At 35.2% G+C, this 17016-nt stretch overlaps 1 protein-coding gene across 1 annotated transcript; it reads left to right on the top strand.

Annotated features, from left to right (window-relative positions):
* The first annotated feature begins 8721 nt into the window (after positions 1–8721).
* LOC132189059 (chalcone synthase-like) lies at positions 8722–10299 on the top strand. The gene is made up of 2 exons (XM_059603545.1): positions 8722–9038; positions 9202–10299. The coding sequence occupies exons 1-2, from the start codon at positions 8861–8863 to the stop codon at positions 10212–10214; spliced, it is 1191 nt and encodes a 396-aa protein (XP_059459528.1). The 5' UTR covers positions 8722–8860; the 3' UTR covers positions 10215–10299.
* Positions 10300–17016: the final 6717 nt, after the last annotated feature.

The following is a 17016-nucleotide window of genomic DNA, read 5'->3' as shown; positions in this document are numbered from 1 at the left end:
AATTGGGGCACTTGGGGTGTACTTTGTTGGAACACTCATTATTAGGGGAGTTTTATTGGGCAAGCGTCTCTAATTTTTTGTAGGGTTGTTCGTATTATAAAACGCCCCCATATAGGAGTGTTTAATTAAAACACCCGTATATCAAGCGTTAGTAATATGATTATTATTATTTTTTTTTTTTGTAGTGCCTGTGTGTATATATTGGTAATGTGGTAGCAAATCTACCACAGGTTGAATATCCTAACCCCAAGGTCACGTGGCCACCGGCTCCCCCATTCAACTTGTTGGAGTTATCCTCAATCGGTTGTAGAAAGGATTGTTGGTCAGTTTATAAGTGTGAGGGAAAGCCTCACCTCTTGAGCTAGCTTTTGAGGTTGAAAAAGACTCAAGACCACTCAACACTGGTATCAGAACCCAGGTTTACCAACAAGTCTCGGCCCAACATTCCATGGAGAAACAGGTTGTTGCTGCTCCAACCTAGGACCCGATGTGTGAAGGAGAGATTGTTGAGATTATTCCACGTCGATTGTGGAAGGGCCTAGTGATCAGCTTTTGAGGTTGTGAAAGGTCAAAACCACCTAACACATCCAACCTGTTAGCAGTATGAATTCCACATCAGCAAAAGCCTTGCAAGCTGTCAACCATCCAGCTATGACATCCTGCTGTGAAGACCCGTTGACACCAATTAAGGAAACACTATCAACCATGCAAGTTGTCAAGCAATCAGCTCCTATATTCTACAGCTGTGGAGAAACGTTGACACCAGCTAAGGAAAGCATGGGCAACCAACCAAGGAAACATTCTTTGCCTTACAAGGAAACCATTAATGTGCAGACAACAAGGCATTCTCAAGATTTACAAGGAAACACATCAGTAAGGAAAAATAGCAAAGAACTCTCAACGGCTATAAGGAAACACATCAACAGAATATATCTCACATAAGGCAATTGGGCTGTAATTGATATCTTCTTTATTATTGTAAATCAGTGTATGTTTTCATTCCTTATTTTTCAGTGTACCTTTTGTATATATATTACAGTGTACCTCTCAGTGAAAGTTAAGCAATAAACTTCTCTCTTTGCATTTCTTAGATTTTCTTAACTTGGTATCAGAGCCATTTAGGCTAACCCCAATTCCTGTTTTATTTTTACTTTTATCCCAAATGGCCTCTTCTAGCTCCAGCAATATTAATGCTACCTTTGTGCCTCCAAATACTACCTCTCTTGTTTCCCTCAAACTAGAGGGACCCAATTACCAAAGTTGGACCACCCAATTCATCCCCGCTCTTCGCACCAATGACCTCATGAGCATAGTTGATGGCTCAGAAGTTTGTCCTTCAAAATTTGTTCTTGATGATGAGGGCAAGCCTACCTCTGCCATAGATCTTGCATATCAGGTATGGAAGAAGAAAGATCAGTTTTTCCTAGCTTGGATCAATGGCACTCTCTCTAAAAGGGTTCTGTCTATGGTTTACGGACAAAATACTACACACCAGGTTTGGTCTCTTCTGTCTAAAAAGTTTGCTCCCAATTTTAAGACAAGGATTTCACAACTTAAACGTCAGCTTCAGACCTTGAACCAAGGTTCTCAAAATATTTCCGATTATTTGCTCACTGCAAAGAGTTGGGCTGACCAACTTGCTGCAGTAGGCAAAGTTGTAGATGATGAGGATTTAATATCCTATGTGGTAGAAGGCTTAAACTCATCCTATCATCCCTTTATTACATCACTGAGCTTTGCTACGAGGGATGTCCCAATTTCATTTGATGCTTTTCAAATAGAGTTGCTGATTTTGAATATTTATTGGAATCACACATAAAATCTATCCCACCTGAGGCAAATCAAGTTGTGTTTTTCACGCAAAAACTAAAGCAACAATACTACAACAAGAAGACCAAATTTCAGCAATATCCCAATCAGCGTTTGCACCCTCCTCAGCAGCAACGCCCAAATTTTCCAAACTCCAATACCAGAGGAGTACTACCTGCTACATCTCCACGACAGAATGGTAAACCTTACTCTCCAAATTCTCAGTTTTTCAATGCTAATCGTACTCCTTGTCAAATCTGTGGAAAGACAAGCCACCAGGCACTTGATTGTTATTATCGCATGGATTTCTCATTCTAAGGCCGACATCCACCATCTCAACTAGCAGCAATGACAGTACATACACATGCTGTTCCAGAAAATGAACAACCTTGGTACATGGATAGCGGAGCAAACAATCATGTCACTGCAGAGCTTGAAAACTTGTCCTTGCAACAACCTTATCAAGGATCCAACAGTGTGACAGTGGGAAATGGAGGAGGATTGCAGATTGCCAACACGGGTTCTACTCTGATTTCTACTCCTAAAACATTGCTCCATTTACATAATATATTACATTGCCCCAATGCCTCTTCTAACTTGCTTTCAATACAGAAGTTTTGTAAGGATAACAATTGCTACTTTATTCTTACATCTACCTATTTTGTGATTAAGGACTTGCAGACCAAGGAAATCCTTCTCCAAGGACCGAGTGAAGATGGGTTGTACCCCATTTATCTCAAGCAGCTTCAAGGAAGGAAACGTCCATCAAAAGTTGCTTTTGTCTCATCTTTTACTGCTTTTCTAGGAGTCACAGCACTTGTCCATGTTTGGCACTCTCGACTTGGACACCCATCAGAGTCCATCATCCACAAGTTACTTCAAGAATCATTACTCCCCGTTTCTGGAAGTGTCAAGTTCAATAAGCTGTGTGAGTCTTGTCATGTTTCTAAGAGTAGGAAGTTACCTTTTTCTGATTCCCTAAGAAGATCCACACATCCGCTTGAATTGATCCATTCGGATGTATGGACTTCACCAGTTGTTTCCATTGGTGGTTGTAAGTTTTACGTTGTTTTCATTAATGACTACTCAAGATTTGCTTGGTTGTTTCCTTTAAAACAAAAGTCAGATGTGCTTACTTGCTTTATTAAATTTAAATCACTTGTAGAAAACTTATTCTCCTACAAAATTAAACAACTCCAAACTGATAATGGAGGAGAATATGTTTCTACAAGCTTCAAGCAATTCACTGACTCACATGGAATACTGCATAGACTCACATGTCCTTATACATCCGAGCAAAATGGAATTTCTGAAAGAAAACACTGCCACATCACAGAAACTGGTCTTACTCTTCTAGCACAATCAAAACTTCCACCCACATATTGGGTTGATGCTTTTCTCACAGCTGTGCATCTCATAAATCGAATGCCCACTCCCGTATTAGAAAACCATTCTCCATTCTTTAAAATCTTCAAACACCACCCTGATTATGCATTTCTTAAGATTTTTGGATGTGCATGTTATCCATTACTAAGGCCTTACAATACCCATCAACTCGCTTATAGAAGCAACCAAATGCATTTTCTTAGGCTACAGCTCTAATAAAAAAGGGTATAGGTGCTTAGATCCTACAACCAGTCGTGTCTACATTTCGAGACATGTAATTTTTGATGAAACGACCTTTCCTGCTGCTACTCTCTTCACTCGGCCTGCAAAGGATACCTTCCTTGGTACTACATCTCCAACATCATCAGGTATTCCTCTCTTAAACTCTAACTTTTCTGGTCTTAATAATAATTCGTTTTCCACCTTTATTAATTATGTTCCTGCAACACCATGTTCATCCCCACAATCTGGTTTTGACATCACTACAGCACCTACTGCAGCAGTTGAATCTGCTGCAGAACCTATGGCTGAAACCTCTGCTTCTGCAGAATTCACTGCCGAAACCTCTGCTTCTGCAGAATCTACTGCAGCAGCCTCTGCTTCTGCAGAAAATGATGTAGAAAATGAAGGTGTTACAGCCCCATTGGCTCTCTTGCCGTCCTCTCAGCTTCAAATGCCACCACAGCCCGATTCCTCCCAAACTCAACAACACCTTGCATCTTCCCGAATGATCACCCGGTTCCAAACCAATTCCTCTAAACCCAAAGACTTCCCTGATTACCACTTGTATTACCCTACCAAGCATCCACTCAAAGCCCTTTCATCCATCACCCTCCCTCTTGACCCTAAAACCTTCAATCAGGCTATTGGTAACCCATGTTGGTTTGATGCAATGCAATATGAATTCCAAGCTCTTCTCTCTAATCACACTTGGACTCTATGTCCTCGTCCTCTCCATAAAAAGGTTGTAAGGAACAAATGGGTTTTTAAACTCAAACAAAAACCTGATGGCTCCATAGATCGCTATAAAGCGCGACTTGTTGCTAAAGGGTTTGATCAAGAAGAAGGAATTGACTTCAATGAGACTTTTAGTCCTGTGATAAAGCCAGCTACCTTACGGTTAGTTCTTGCTTTGGCCGTGCAATTTAATTGGTTTATCTATCAACTTGACATATCAAATGCATTTCTTCATGGTTACCTTGAGGAAGAGGTGTATATGGAACAACCAAAAGGCTTCGAAGACACTCAACACCCTGATTTTGTTTGTCGTCTTCACAAGTCTATTTATAGTCTCAAACAAGCTCCTCGAGCTTGGTTCATGCGGTTATCCCAAGCCTTGCTGGAAATTGGTTTCACAGGTTCCTTAGTTGATACCTCCCTCTTCCATTATCACTCATCTACTGTTAGTGTTTTTGTTCTCATATATGTGGATGATATCATTGTAACTAGCAACTCATTTCCTGTCATTACTAAACTTATTGATCAATTGAAGAATGAGTTTGCTGTTAAAGATTTAGGTGCTATTGCTTATTTCCTCGGCATCCAAGCATCAAGGACCGAAACTGGCCTTCATCTTCATCAAGGGAAGTTTATCACTGATCTTCTCCATCGTACAAAAATGGTTAGAGCAAAGCCAGCATCTACTCCATGTGCAGCTGGAGGCAAACTGTCACGGTTTCATGGTGATCCATTACCTGATCCTCGTGAATATCGTCACATTGTGGGAGCTTTGCAATATTGCACTTTGACAAGACTCGACATTGCCTATAGTGTCAATCAACTTTGTCAATTCCTCCATACTCCCACATCTGTTCATCTCACTGCAGCTAAACGAGTCTTACAGTAGTTGAGATGTATTGGTTACAGATGCTCCTTAAAGAACTACACATTGTGTTATGTGTCATGCCATGTTTATGGGTGGATAACATTGGTGCTCTCTCCCTAGCATCTAATCCCGTGTATCATGCAAGAACAAAACATATTGAGGTAGACTATCATTTCATTCATGAAAAACTTCTTAACAAGGATTTGATCGCCAAATACATTTCTACCTATGATCAACCTTCGAATGTCTTCACCAAGAGTATGTGTAACGCCCCGATATTTGTACTAGCAAATATCAAAGTCGTGACGCTGCAACTTTAGAAAATACAATCTTATAGCGGAGTATGTATAATTTTTTCCTTTTCCATGACCTAGGAATAACTTACACAACACAATTGAGCTGACTGAAATACCTCGAGGTGATATATTATTAACTAAAATAGAAACATAGTTTTCATTACAACATATGTACACACTAGGTGTACCAAATATATGCCACAGACGGCACCTAAATTAACATAGTAATATTTATTAAGTTTACACACATCACCATACATAATAAAAGCGATTAACATAAATAAGACTTGCTCCATAGAGTAAGCATAAATCCTGCAGCAGATGGTCTATCAACCATCAAAACCAGTAAAAGGACCATCGTCCTAACTTTCTATTCCTGCATCAAGATCTATGTAAAGATGACGTTATCATATTTACATAGGCAAACAAGTGAGTAATCTATTTTCCTAGAGATAAAGATTAAAAGGAATAGTTTGAACAAGTAAGATTAAAGAATAAAATATATAATAATGAATGAGTTGTGAATGCAGCGTAATGACATATTAGTTTGTGTTTTATGATAATCTTTCTTCAGACCTCTTGTCATGAGCTCTCAGCCCGCTTACGTCCGTTATGTCCCTCACACTTTAGAGGTTTACCTGTTTGGTGCTGGCAACTACACCGCCCCAGCTTAGTTATATATTAGGCCTGTTGGACGGTTATATACTCCTATCCACTGAGATACCGACAGTTCCTCGCGGTAATCCACCAAGCTTGTTCTTAAAGTGGCTATCTTATCAGCCCATTTTATTAGACACATTATGCAGCAGTTGTATTGCAAAATTATATCAATAAGACAAAATAAGAATTCCTATAACAATAAAACAAAGCTAGTACTCAGTAAGTATATCCATACTTACTCTCCTTAGTGTAGTATTCTGCTCCACTTCTGCATATAATACATACATACAAATAATACTTAGTTCATTCTCCAATAATATCATTGTTTAAAGACCCTCATCCTTTTATATTTATTTATTATCCGTCACTTCATCTTTTCTTACTCATTTTATTATGTTAATCTAAGATAGTTACTTATAACTAGCTTTATGCCTGAATTCATTTTTTGTGACGAGGCTAATGACCAGTATCACTAAATACAAACAAGTATTATAAATAATATATATAAAACATGACTCATATTTTGGAGATGAGACCAATGGTCCATACGTACCAAAGTATGAATCAAAATTTAAATGACAATAAAAGAAATGACTGAATGTAAATACTGAATTCATATTCTGGGGATGACCGCCAAAAATATGAATTAAAATTTAAATGACATAAAAGAAATAACTGAATGTAAATAATGCATATTTCGGGGATGAGATCAAATGGTCCTTACCGCTAGAAATATGAACAGAAATTTAAATGACATAAAAGAAATAACTGAATATAAATAATGCATATTTCAGGGATGAGATCAAATGGTCCTTACCGCTAGAAATATGAACAGAAATTTAAATGACATAAAAGAAATAACTGAATGTAAATAATGCATATTTCGGGGATGAGATCAAATGGTCGTTACCGCCAGAAATATGAACAGAAATTTAAATGACATAAAAGAAATGACTGAATGTAAATACTGTAAAGTAAATAATATATAGATAATATTATAAGTCCTTAATTGATTTTGTCCAGTAACTCTTTATTATTAATTCACTTGTATCTATTACTTTATTTTACATTATACGCTTATTGGGTCTTTAAACAATTAAATGAGGACAAGTAATAAAAGCAATAAATCATGATATTTATACAAGAAACACTTACCCAATAATCCTTTAGAAGTAAAACTCCACCAAATCTTCTCTAGGTAGCTAGTTTTAGAAAAACGCTTGAACACTACAAAAAGGATCTAGGCTATATGGTATTTGACTAGAACTAAGAAATAAAATGAAAGGAGGAGCAAACAATTTTACTTGTTCTAAGATTGTAAAAACTTAAGTGAAAGTGAATTTAGCTAAGGCTTTATTTATGAGAGAATGAATGGTTAGGATTTATTTTTACACATTTGATCTAAGGGTTGAGATGTATTTAACCAAAAGAATGAACATAGTCCATATTTCATGGTCTATACCAATTAGAATTTTCGTCCAAAATGAGGGCAGTGTATCCCGATCCATTTTTCAATGTCCAAACATACTCTGATTGACATGAAATTTTGAGAGTAGATAAAGGACTTCGAGACAAACATTTTATATTTTTGGTTCGACTTCATCCGAGTTCGTTTGAGTCTATTTTTGGCCTATACAAAGTTTCCAATTCAACTTAGGCTTTAACTATTTGCATTCCCACTTGGCCACTTGCCTTATTAAATCATTATAATCATGATATTTACTATAATCATCATTACTAGAAGACTTTAAGCTTTCAACAAAGGTGGCTAGCCTTGGTATCTTTCTTTAGCAGTTTTAATCTCATTTAGACAGTATGAAAATTAAGACACTGCTTTTTAGGCTAAAAATTGCAAAGCTTCAAATTAATTTCTAACTTCACTAAACACCAATATAAATAATTTATTTACTAGATTGGGTTTGATTATGCCCATAAACATATTAGTGAAGCTAAATTTTTAGAATTGAAGTAATATACATAAGAAGTCAAAAATCAATGTAATATACCTTTAACACTAAATAGTTATTTAATATCATTAATCCACATATCATTGTTCTAATTTATCGATTATATTTTTAATCTATTTAATATTATTTAAATAAGAGTTTTAAAATCTAGGTCGTTACAGTATGACCACTTCAAGATTCCTTCTTCTTCGTAACAAGTTGATGATTCGTCCCCTCACCATCAACTTGAAGGGGGATGTTAGCAGTATGAATTCCACATCAGCAAAAGCCTTGCAAGCTGTCAACCATCCAACTATGACATCTTGCTGTGAAGACCCGTTGACACCAATTAAGGAAACACTATCAACCATGCAAGCTGTCAAGCAATCAGCTCCTATATTCTACAGCTGTGGAGAAACGTTGACACCAACTAAGGAAAGCATGGGCAACCAACTAAGGAAACATTCTCTGCCTTACAAGGAAACCATTAATGTGCAGACAACAAGGCATTCTCAAGATTTACAAGGAAACACATCAGTAAGGAAAAATAGCAAAGAACTCTCAACGGCTATAAGGAAACACATTAACAGAATATATCTCACATAAGGCAATTGGGCTGTAATTGATATCTTATTTTTTATTGTAAATTAGTGTATGTTTTCATTCCTTATTTTTTAGTGTACCTTTTGTATATATATTACCGTGTACCTCTCAGTGAAAGTTAAGCAATAAACTTCTCTCTTTGCATCTCTTAGATTTTCTTAACTCAACCTACCCAATTCCCTCCTATAAAACTGAGCCACTGGTTTCTCCGTAACTGCATCCAAAGCACAAGATTTCACAGCAAAGCTTAAAAAGAGATTCCGACTTCCTTGCTCGATCTTTTGAAACTAGCTAAGCTGGTTGAGTCAATTAAGCGGGCCGACACGTACAGATCGATGGCGTCAGTGGAGGAAATCCGAAATGCTCAGCGAGCACATGGTCCCGCCAACATTTTAGCCATTGGCACAGCCACTCCCTCCAACTGCGTCTCTCAAGCTGACTATCCCGACTATTACTTCCGGATCACCAACAGCGAGCACATGACCGAGTTGAAGGAGAAGTTTAGACAAATTTGTATGTGCTTAATTAATTTTTAATTAATGATCTTGAATTTACATCTGATCGAGATATATATATACATGCCAAATGAATAAAGTGGTCACTTATATTAATAAGTGACCACTTAATAATTACTTGTTGTGGATTTAATTAACAAATGGAATTAACGTGCATGCAGGTGATAAATCGATGATAAAGAAACGTTACATGCACTTGGATGAAAATATTCTCAAGGAAAATCCCAACATGTGTGCGTACATGGCTCCGTCTCTTGACGTGCGTCAAGACATAGCGGTGGCGGAGGTGCCAAAGCTTGGGAAGGAAGCGGCAACAAAGGCAATCAAAGAGTGGGGGCAGCCCAAATCCAAGATCACCCACCTCGTCTTCTGTACAACCTCAGGTGTAGACATGCCCGGTGCGGATTACCAACTCACCAAGCTCCTCGGTCTTCAACCCTCCGTCAAGCGCTTGATGATGTACATGCAGGGTTCCTTCGCCGGTGGCACCGTCCTCCGTCTCGCCAAGGACTTGGCCGAGAACAACAAAGGTGCTCGTGTTCTCGTCGTCTGCTCCGAGATCACAGCTGTCATTTTCCGTGGGCCCAATGATACCCACTCGGACTCCCTCGTGGGTCAGGCCCTTTTCGGTGATGGTGCCGCAGCAATCATTGTGGGTGCCGACCCCGATACATCCATTAATGAACGACCACTTTTCCAACTCGTATCCGCGTCCCAGACAATTCTTCCCGACTCTGACGGTGCTATTGATTTACAGTTGCGCGAGGTGGGTCTTACCTTTCACTTGTCGAAGGACGTGCCGGAGATAATATCCAAGAACATTGAGAAAAGCTTGGTGGAGGCTTTTGCTCCGCTAGGTATAAGAGATTGGAACTCCCTGTTTTGGGTTGCACACCCGGGCGGGTCGGCCATTCTTGACCAGGTTGAGTTGAAGCTGGGACTGAAAGAGGAGAAGCTCAGAGCAACTAGGCACGTTCTGAGCGAGTACGGGAACATGGTGAGTGCATGTGTGCTCTTCATATTGGACGAGATGAGGAAGAATTCTGTGGAGCAAGGAAAGGCCACCACCGGAGAAGGGCTGGAGTGGGGTGTTCTCTTCGGGTTTGGGCCCGGTTTGACCGTCGAGACGGTGGTGCTGCACAGTGTTCCTGTGCCTGTGGCGGCCATTCACTGATCGGTCGATATATGGATCTTATATATATATTGGGAGGGAATTAATTAAAGAATAATTATTCAACGTACGCTGCTCGTACGGAGAACCAAACCAAAAAAAAAAAAAAGATTTTGTTTGATTAATGCTCATCTAAAAAGTAATTGTACGTGTGTTTCCCAATAAAAGAGTATTTTACTATAAATATATTTTTATTGCTTAATTGCAGGATTGCATCTACTGTTATAGTAGATTTAAGCTTGCCTTGTGACGGGTTGGCTTGGTTCAAGCTCTTTCCTGTACCTTCCTGCCTCTGTCTAATGTCAATTCTTAGGTTTTGGTTTCCTTCGCATGTTACATTATGTACTCATTATGCGTATAAAGTTTTTTAATATAGTAATGCTAGAAACTATTCTTTTATTTTTTTAAAATTGATGTGATTTTTAAAATTACAATTAAATTTTAGATGAATTATATTTGAATTTTGATCCAATGGTAATTTTGAAAGTCACATCAACTTTAAGAGGATAAAGGAGATGGTATATAGCATCACTTTTCATAATATCTCTCTTTTACTTTTTTTATTCATATATCTCTTCTTCTTTTTTTCTTCTTTCTTCTTATTCTTTTTATTTATTTATTTATTTTTAATTTATCTTACAGTGTTAAGTTCAGCCCAGGACAAATTTAAAGGTTTTTTTTTTTTTTTTTTAAAAAAAAGAATAAAAATAAATAAGAGACAGAGAAATCACATGGGATGAATTGGCTCCTCTCTTCTATTCTATATTGGCAATTAATCGAAAGTTTTATGAGACTATGAGTGTTAGCATTGCCACCGACAACGGATAAAAAATCACAACATCAGGGGTGGACCCAGGAATTTTTTCCTGGGGGGTCCCGGTTCCAAAATTATATATATATATTATTGGGTAAAGTCTATATACCCCCCTCAAACTACCACCAAATTGATAATGTCCTTCCCAAACTTTCAATTGTGATAATGTCCCCTCTAAACTACCAAAATATTATCAATGTCCTCCCCAAGACTAACAATTAAGACAAAAATTCCCCTATAAATTTCTCAATAAGACAAAAATACCCATATAAATTCAAAAAAAATATATATTTTCTTTAAAAAACGAAAAAATTTAATTTAAAAATAATATTTAAAAAAAAAACATTTTTTTTTAAACAAAAATTTTTATTTTATTTTTTTTAAAACGGAAATTTTTATTTAAAAAAAACTATATTTTTTTTTTATTTAATTTAAAAAACAAAAAATTTCATTTTATTAAACGAAAATTTTATTTTTTTTAAACGTAAATTTTTATTTAAATAAAATTATAAAACAAAAATAAAAATAAAAATAAAAACGAAAAATTTTCAATTTTTATATATAAAAACAGAATCGAGATTTTTAAAATTTTTTTTCTTATAAAATTGATTTAAAAAAATATGTATATATATATTGGCCAACGTTTGGATTTTTTTTTTTTTTGTTAGTTTTAGGTTTTTTCTAGAAGTTTTAGTTTTTATTTAAAAAAAAAAAAAATTACTAAGGGTAATTTCGTCATTGGGGGGAAAATTGACAATTTTTGGTAGTTTGGGTGGGACATTTTCACAATTGAAAGTTTAGAGGGGACATTATCAATTGAGTGGTAGTTTGAGGGGGTTATGTGGACTTTCCCCTATATTATTTTACCCCTGGGTCCGCTTCCTACCCTCATTTTCTCTCCCAGTCCAAGGGCTTTTTATTTTATTCATCTCCTCTCCCCACCACCACACAATTGTTTTATTTATTTTATTTATTTGTTGTCCTCTCTCTCCTCTCATTATTATTTTCTCCTTTCTAGATATATAGGTTTTTAGTATTTATTTTATTCATCTCCTCTCATTATTATTTTATTTATTTTCTCATTATTTTTTGGTATTTTTTTTTAAATAAAAATTGTATTTTTATTCATAATAATGACCAATGTTTTTAAAAATGCTCATTATTATGAAGAAAAATACAATTTTTTTTTTAAATATCAAATAAAAGAATGACCAAAATAAAAATTATTGCTTCAGAAACTTTTTTAATTTTTAATTTTGTTATTTTTAAAAATAAAAAAATAAGAAAAAAGTTGGCTGCAAGTTGACCTCAAGTTGGAGCTGTATCATTCCTTATATATATATATATATATTAATTAGCGACTGCCTCAAATTTATGTCTCTCTCTTTTCTTTGCTTTCACTTTCCTACAATTTACCTTATTTCACATTTTATATTTTAATGTGCAAAATAAGATAAGAGCATTTGTGTTTTGGTCATCCTTGCACCAAGTAACAACAATTTATGTAACATAAACATAAATTCTTTAATTTGACAAAAGAAAGGCTTATAAACATTAATAAAATTGACCACTTTATTGAATAAATGCTTGAGTCTAAAAATTCATCAATTCATATACATAACATGCGCCCCGGTATCCCTCCCTAAATGTATTCAAATAGACACTTTTTTCATTCTTCTGCTGAAGACAACGTAGTCCCATTATTTCCAATTTTACCTTCGCTGCAAGCAATTAAGAAATTAATAATCAGTGAATATGAAAAAGGGGCTAATAATTGGGAATCTAACATTGCAAATTTTGATAGTTTAAGGTTATGATTGCAAAATCCTTGATAGTTTAGGGTTAAGTCAAGTTTCTCCAAAAAAAAAAAAAAAAATCAAGAGTTGGTTAGGACAGTCACGTTAACATTGTGGAATAGTTGTGGAATAAAGTTATAATATATAACATTTCTCTCTTTCTCTCTCTCTTTAAAGAGTAATGTTAGAAGCTACATTTTTATCCGAAGACTATCCCACAAGGTTGATGGTGCAGCCTCAACCGATTTTTGGAACTGCCGCATTAGCATTATGAGATAAAAAAAAAAATATGTTCTATAACATTACTCTTTTTAAAATCTCACAATCTTAAATTCACTCCTATGCGCCACCTAAGCCTCATTGTTAATGGTTTAATGTTCAAAATCCTAGAGTAAAGCTCCTAAAACATTACCCCCATAAGCTGTCAATCTTTCTCTTTCTTAACTTTTTTTTTTTTTTTTTTGAAAAACATGATGCGGTTTTAAATTATTTCGCTTAGATAAGTTGAAATCAATGGTTGTTTGTAAGTCATATGGATCGATTGTCAATGGAAAAATGCCCTATCCGATTCTCATGGTGCTCTAAAGGATTAATATTTCATGTAAAACTTTGAATATATATTAATGTATGTAGACATAAAATCATAAGAATAATAATAATAAAAAAGAAAACTGATTTGTATTCTAAAAAATGGGTTATTTCAGAAACTTTAGAGGTAAAATTCCTAATTAACTAACGAAAGGTTTCAGAAAAAAAAAAAAAAAAGCCTTAATTATCATATGCGGAAATATAGAGAGTAGAAAAAAGTAAATAAATAAAGAAAGAAAGAGCAGGGATTAGGATTTAATACCCCATGGACGTACGCATCGTTCATAGCAAAGCTCGTAGGCACGGGAATTGGGATGGTATTGTCGTCTACATTTGGTTAGACATCTAGACATGCATTCAAGTAACTTTTCGAGAAGTTCTCTCAATATTATCGGGTCGTTTTGTTGTGGAAAAGAGACAAGACGACGGGAAAGTGGAGTGGGAGGGAGAGGGTTAGGGTGATCACCAATTTGCACTTTGATGAACACAACTAAAATCAAGACCATCACAATAGTTTGCTTTTTCCCTCTCATTAATAATTTTGCCATTTGCAAGTGGATAATAATAAGACCATATATGAGGTTATAAATACTTGGAGAATGGTACCTTTTAGAAAGGGGGAAAAATTAAACTTCTTGATTTGACCAATTAAAATGACTTTTTGGCTACTTTTAGGGTTTTATTTTTTATTTTTTATTTTTTGACATTACTTTTAGGGTTTTAGAGTAGTCGTGGCTTTTGGATAAAATCATAAAATCATGTCTATTGTCTATGGTCATAAGTTTTTATAAGAGTTATTAATTAAGTAATTATTTAGAAACTCTTTACAGCAATATTATATGATACATAGTAAAATATTACCAAATATATATTTCAAAAATGTAGGGTAGATCTTTTGAAGACGTTAAATTAGTCACAAGCCGGCCTTGTCTCAAAAACTAATTAAGGAATTTCCTATTTAATTACTGTGTAAATTGTTCTAAACCTTTTCTATTACATGCTTATAACCTTCTTAACACAATTAAGGTTAAGGCACGTTTGACATAATATGTTTTTTGTCAGAAAATATTTTCAACCCGTTGACCACTATTTTATGTCGAAGTAAACATTGTAAAATGTGGAAATCATTTTCTGAAAACCATTTAAACCGAGCCTTAGTTTAAGTTTTTGAGATGAGTAGTTGAAGAATGTCTGAAAACCATAAGCGGGTAAAGTAGTGCTCAAATTATGAGAAATTATGAAGCTGCACATTAAGAGCATTTCACAAAGTAAGAATCCGACATGGGATTTCAAACATTGTTCAAAATAAGATCATTGCACCAAGAAACAACAACTTATGTAACATAAACATAAATTCTTTAATTTGACAAAAAAAAAAAAAGCATAAATATTCTTAAAATTAATTAAGCACTGGTTTTTATAACATAAGCACTGGTATCTCTCTCTAAATGTACTCAAACAGAGCTTTTTCATTCTTCTGCTAATTACAACGTTGTAGAATTGTTTCCATCCCCTTCGCTGTGAAAGCCTTATATTGCTATTTTCACAAGAAAATGCAAAAATATTAATTTAAATAATTAAATTTATTATTTTTTATCAGTTTAATCTTCTGAGAAAATTGATGATCCAACCGACTCCGCAATTTATCTGTATTTTCAATTAAAATATTATATATATATATATGTGTGTGTGTGTGTGTGTGTGTGTGTGTGTGTTGTTTGAGTAGTGATAGAACTTACGCCTGGTGTGCATCAACAGTGATGCACGCCAGGCAAAAAAAATTTTTCTTTTTTTTTTAAAAAAAAAAAAATTAAAATAATAAAATAATAATAATTTTTTTTTTTTGCCTGGCGTGCATCACTGTTGATGCACGCTAGGCGTAAGTTCTATCACTACTTGTGTTGTTTGGTCCTACAGGTGGGGAGAAAGTCAAAACTTAATTTAAATAAGTAAATTAATCAATTCTAGCACAAAAAGTGAATAAAAACAAAAATGTTGTCCTACTTAATTAGATCTATACAAGAAAATTAATTAATTAATACACATGAAAAAAATTATGGACGAAAAAAAAAGAGAGCAGGCCAAGGTTCGGATTTAATACCATACCCAATGTTGGTGAACATGGATTCCACAGAAGCAAAATAAAATAATTATGGATAAAATGAAGGATTTTGCAGGCATTTTGGTACGCATGGCACAATGCAAAGCTCGTAGCCAAGGGAATTTCGTACATGAGTATGGGATGGACGGAAATGTCGTCCACATCTAATTTTACATTTAGAGAGGCATAGTTTTGCCATTGGGTGTACTTTCAGCGTAGGCGGGTTGTTTTGTCGTGGTATAACTCCGGCACGGCGGGAAATCGGAGTGGGAGGGAGATCCGAGGGGGGTTAGGGTTGCCAACTTGGACTTTGATCAACACAAGTAAAATGAAGACCATGATCATAATGGCTTCCTTTCTTCCCTTTAATCTTTTTCCCATTTGGAAGTGGAACATAATAAGGCCATCTATGAGGATTGGAGATTAGTTACTTTGTATGGGTATTCAAAAAGGAAACCTTTTGAATTTAACAAAATTGGAAGAGGCAGTGACTTTTTGGCTATTGTGGGGGGTTTTGGGGTTGTGATTTTTGGATCAAATCAGAAAATCATGTCACTTTTCTGTAGTCACAAGTTTTTATAATATTTCTTAAGTAATACAAAATTAATGTATGGGGTGCAATAGTTTTACGAGGAATGTTATATGTAGGAGTAGGACTTTTATTCCCTAAAGGTGATGTGCCTTTTATAATTACATTGAATTTGTAATGGATTACTAAATCTTGTAAACTTTCATTAATGAATTATTGACAGAGTAATTGTTCTGTCAAAACAATATCACCGATACATAAAGAAACTTCCTCCAACCAAGTTGTATCTATGACTTATGTAATTGCCACTTTGGCTAATCCGTGGGTTGCCTTGTTTGCATCTCGATTCACATGTTGGATTTGCCATTAATTTGGAAAAGAATTTAATACCAGTAAAACATCATCCACTAGTTGACCAAACATGCAGGCAATCTTTCCTCGAGCTTGTATGGCATCCGTAACTTGCTTAGCATTGCCCTCGACTATGAGCTGTGGTATCCCTTGTTCATGGAAGAAAATTACTCTTGGATTTAATCTAATAACAATTTTAAAAGTTACATCACGTTCTGGAGATAAAATTCTTACGTACATCACATTTATTGCATTTTTTAATGGTAGAATTGTAATTTTATCAGAGTTCCTTTTTTTTTTAAAAAAAAGGTTCGATCTGACCTCTCAGCTCGATTAAGTCCAAAAATTTTACTTCGGACCCTCTTGGGCTCGGAAGTTGGAACCGCATATTTTCCAACGTGAGAGGATTGGCTGGGTTTGGCCTAAGCTTACAGCTGCTATTGCTGTAGTGACTTACAATTCTTTGATTGAGTGTTCTTGTTTGAAAGATAGAGTGGATGAATGTGTGAAAATATTTAATACAATAGTTCGAAAGGGTTGTTCGCCTTCTATTGTTAGCTATAACATATTGATCCATGGATATTGTAAATATAGAAGAGTTGATTAGGCAATAAGTCTTTTGTGAA

This window comes from Corylus avellana, chromosome ca8 (genome assembly GCF_901000735.1).
Source record: "Corylus avellana chromosome ca8, CavTom2PMs-1.0".
Classification (NCBI taxonomy): Eukaryota; Viridiplantae; Streptophyta; class Magnoliopsida; order Fagales; family Betulaceae; genus Corylus; species Corylus avellana.
This window is presented reverse-complemented; position numbering and strand designations above follow the sequence as displayed.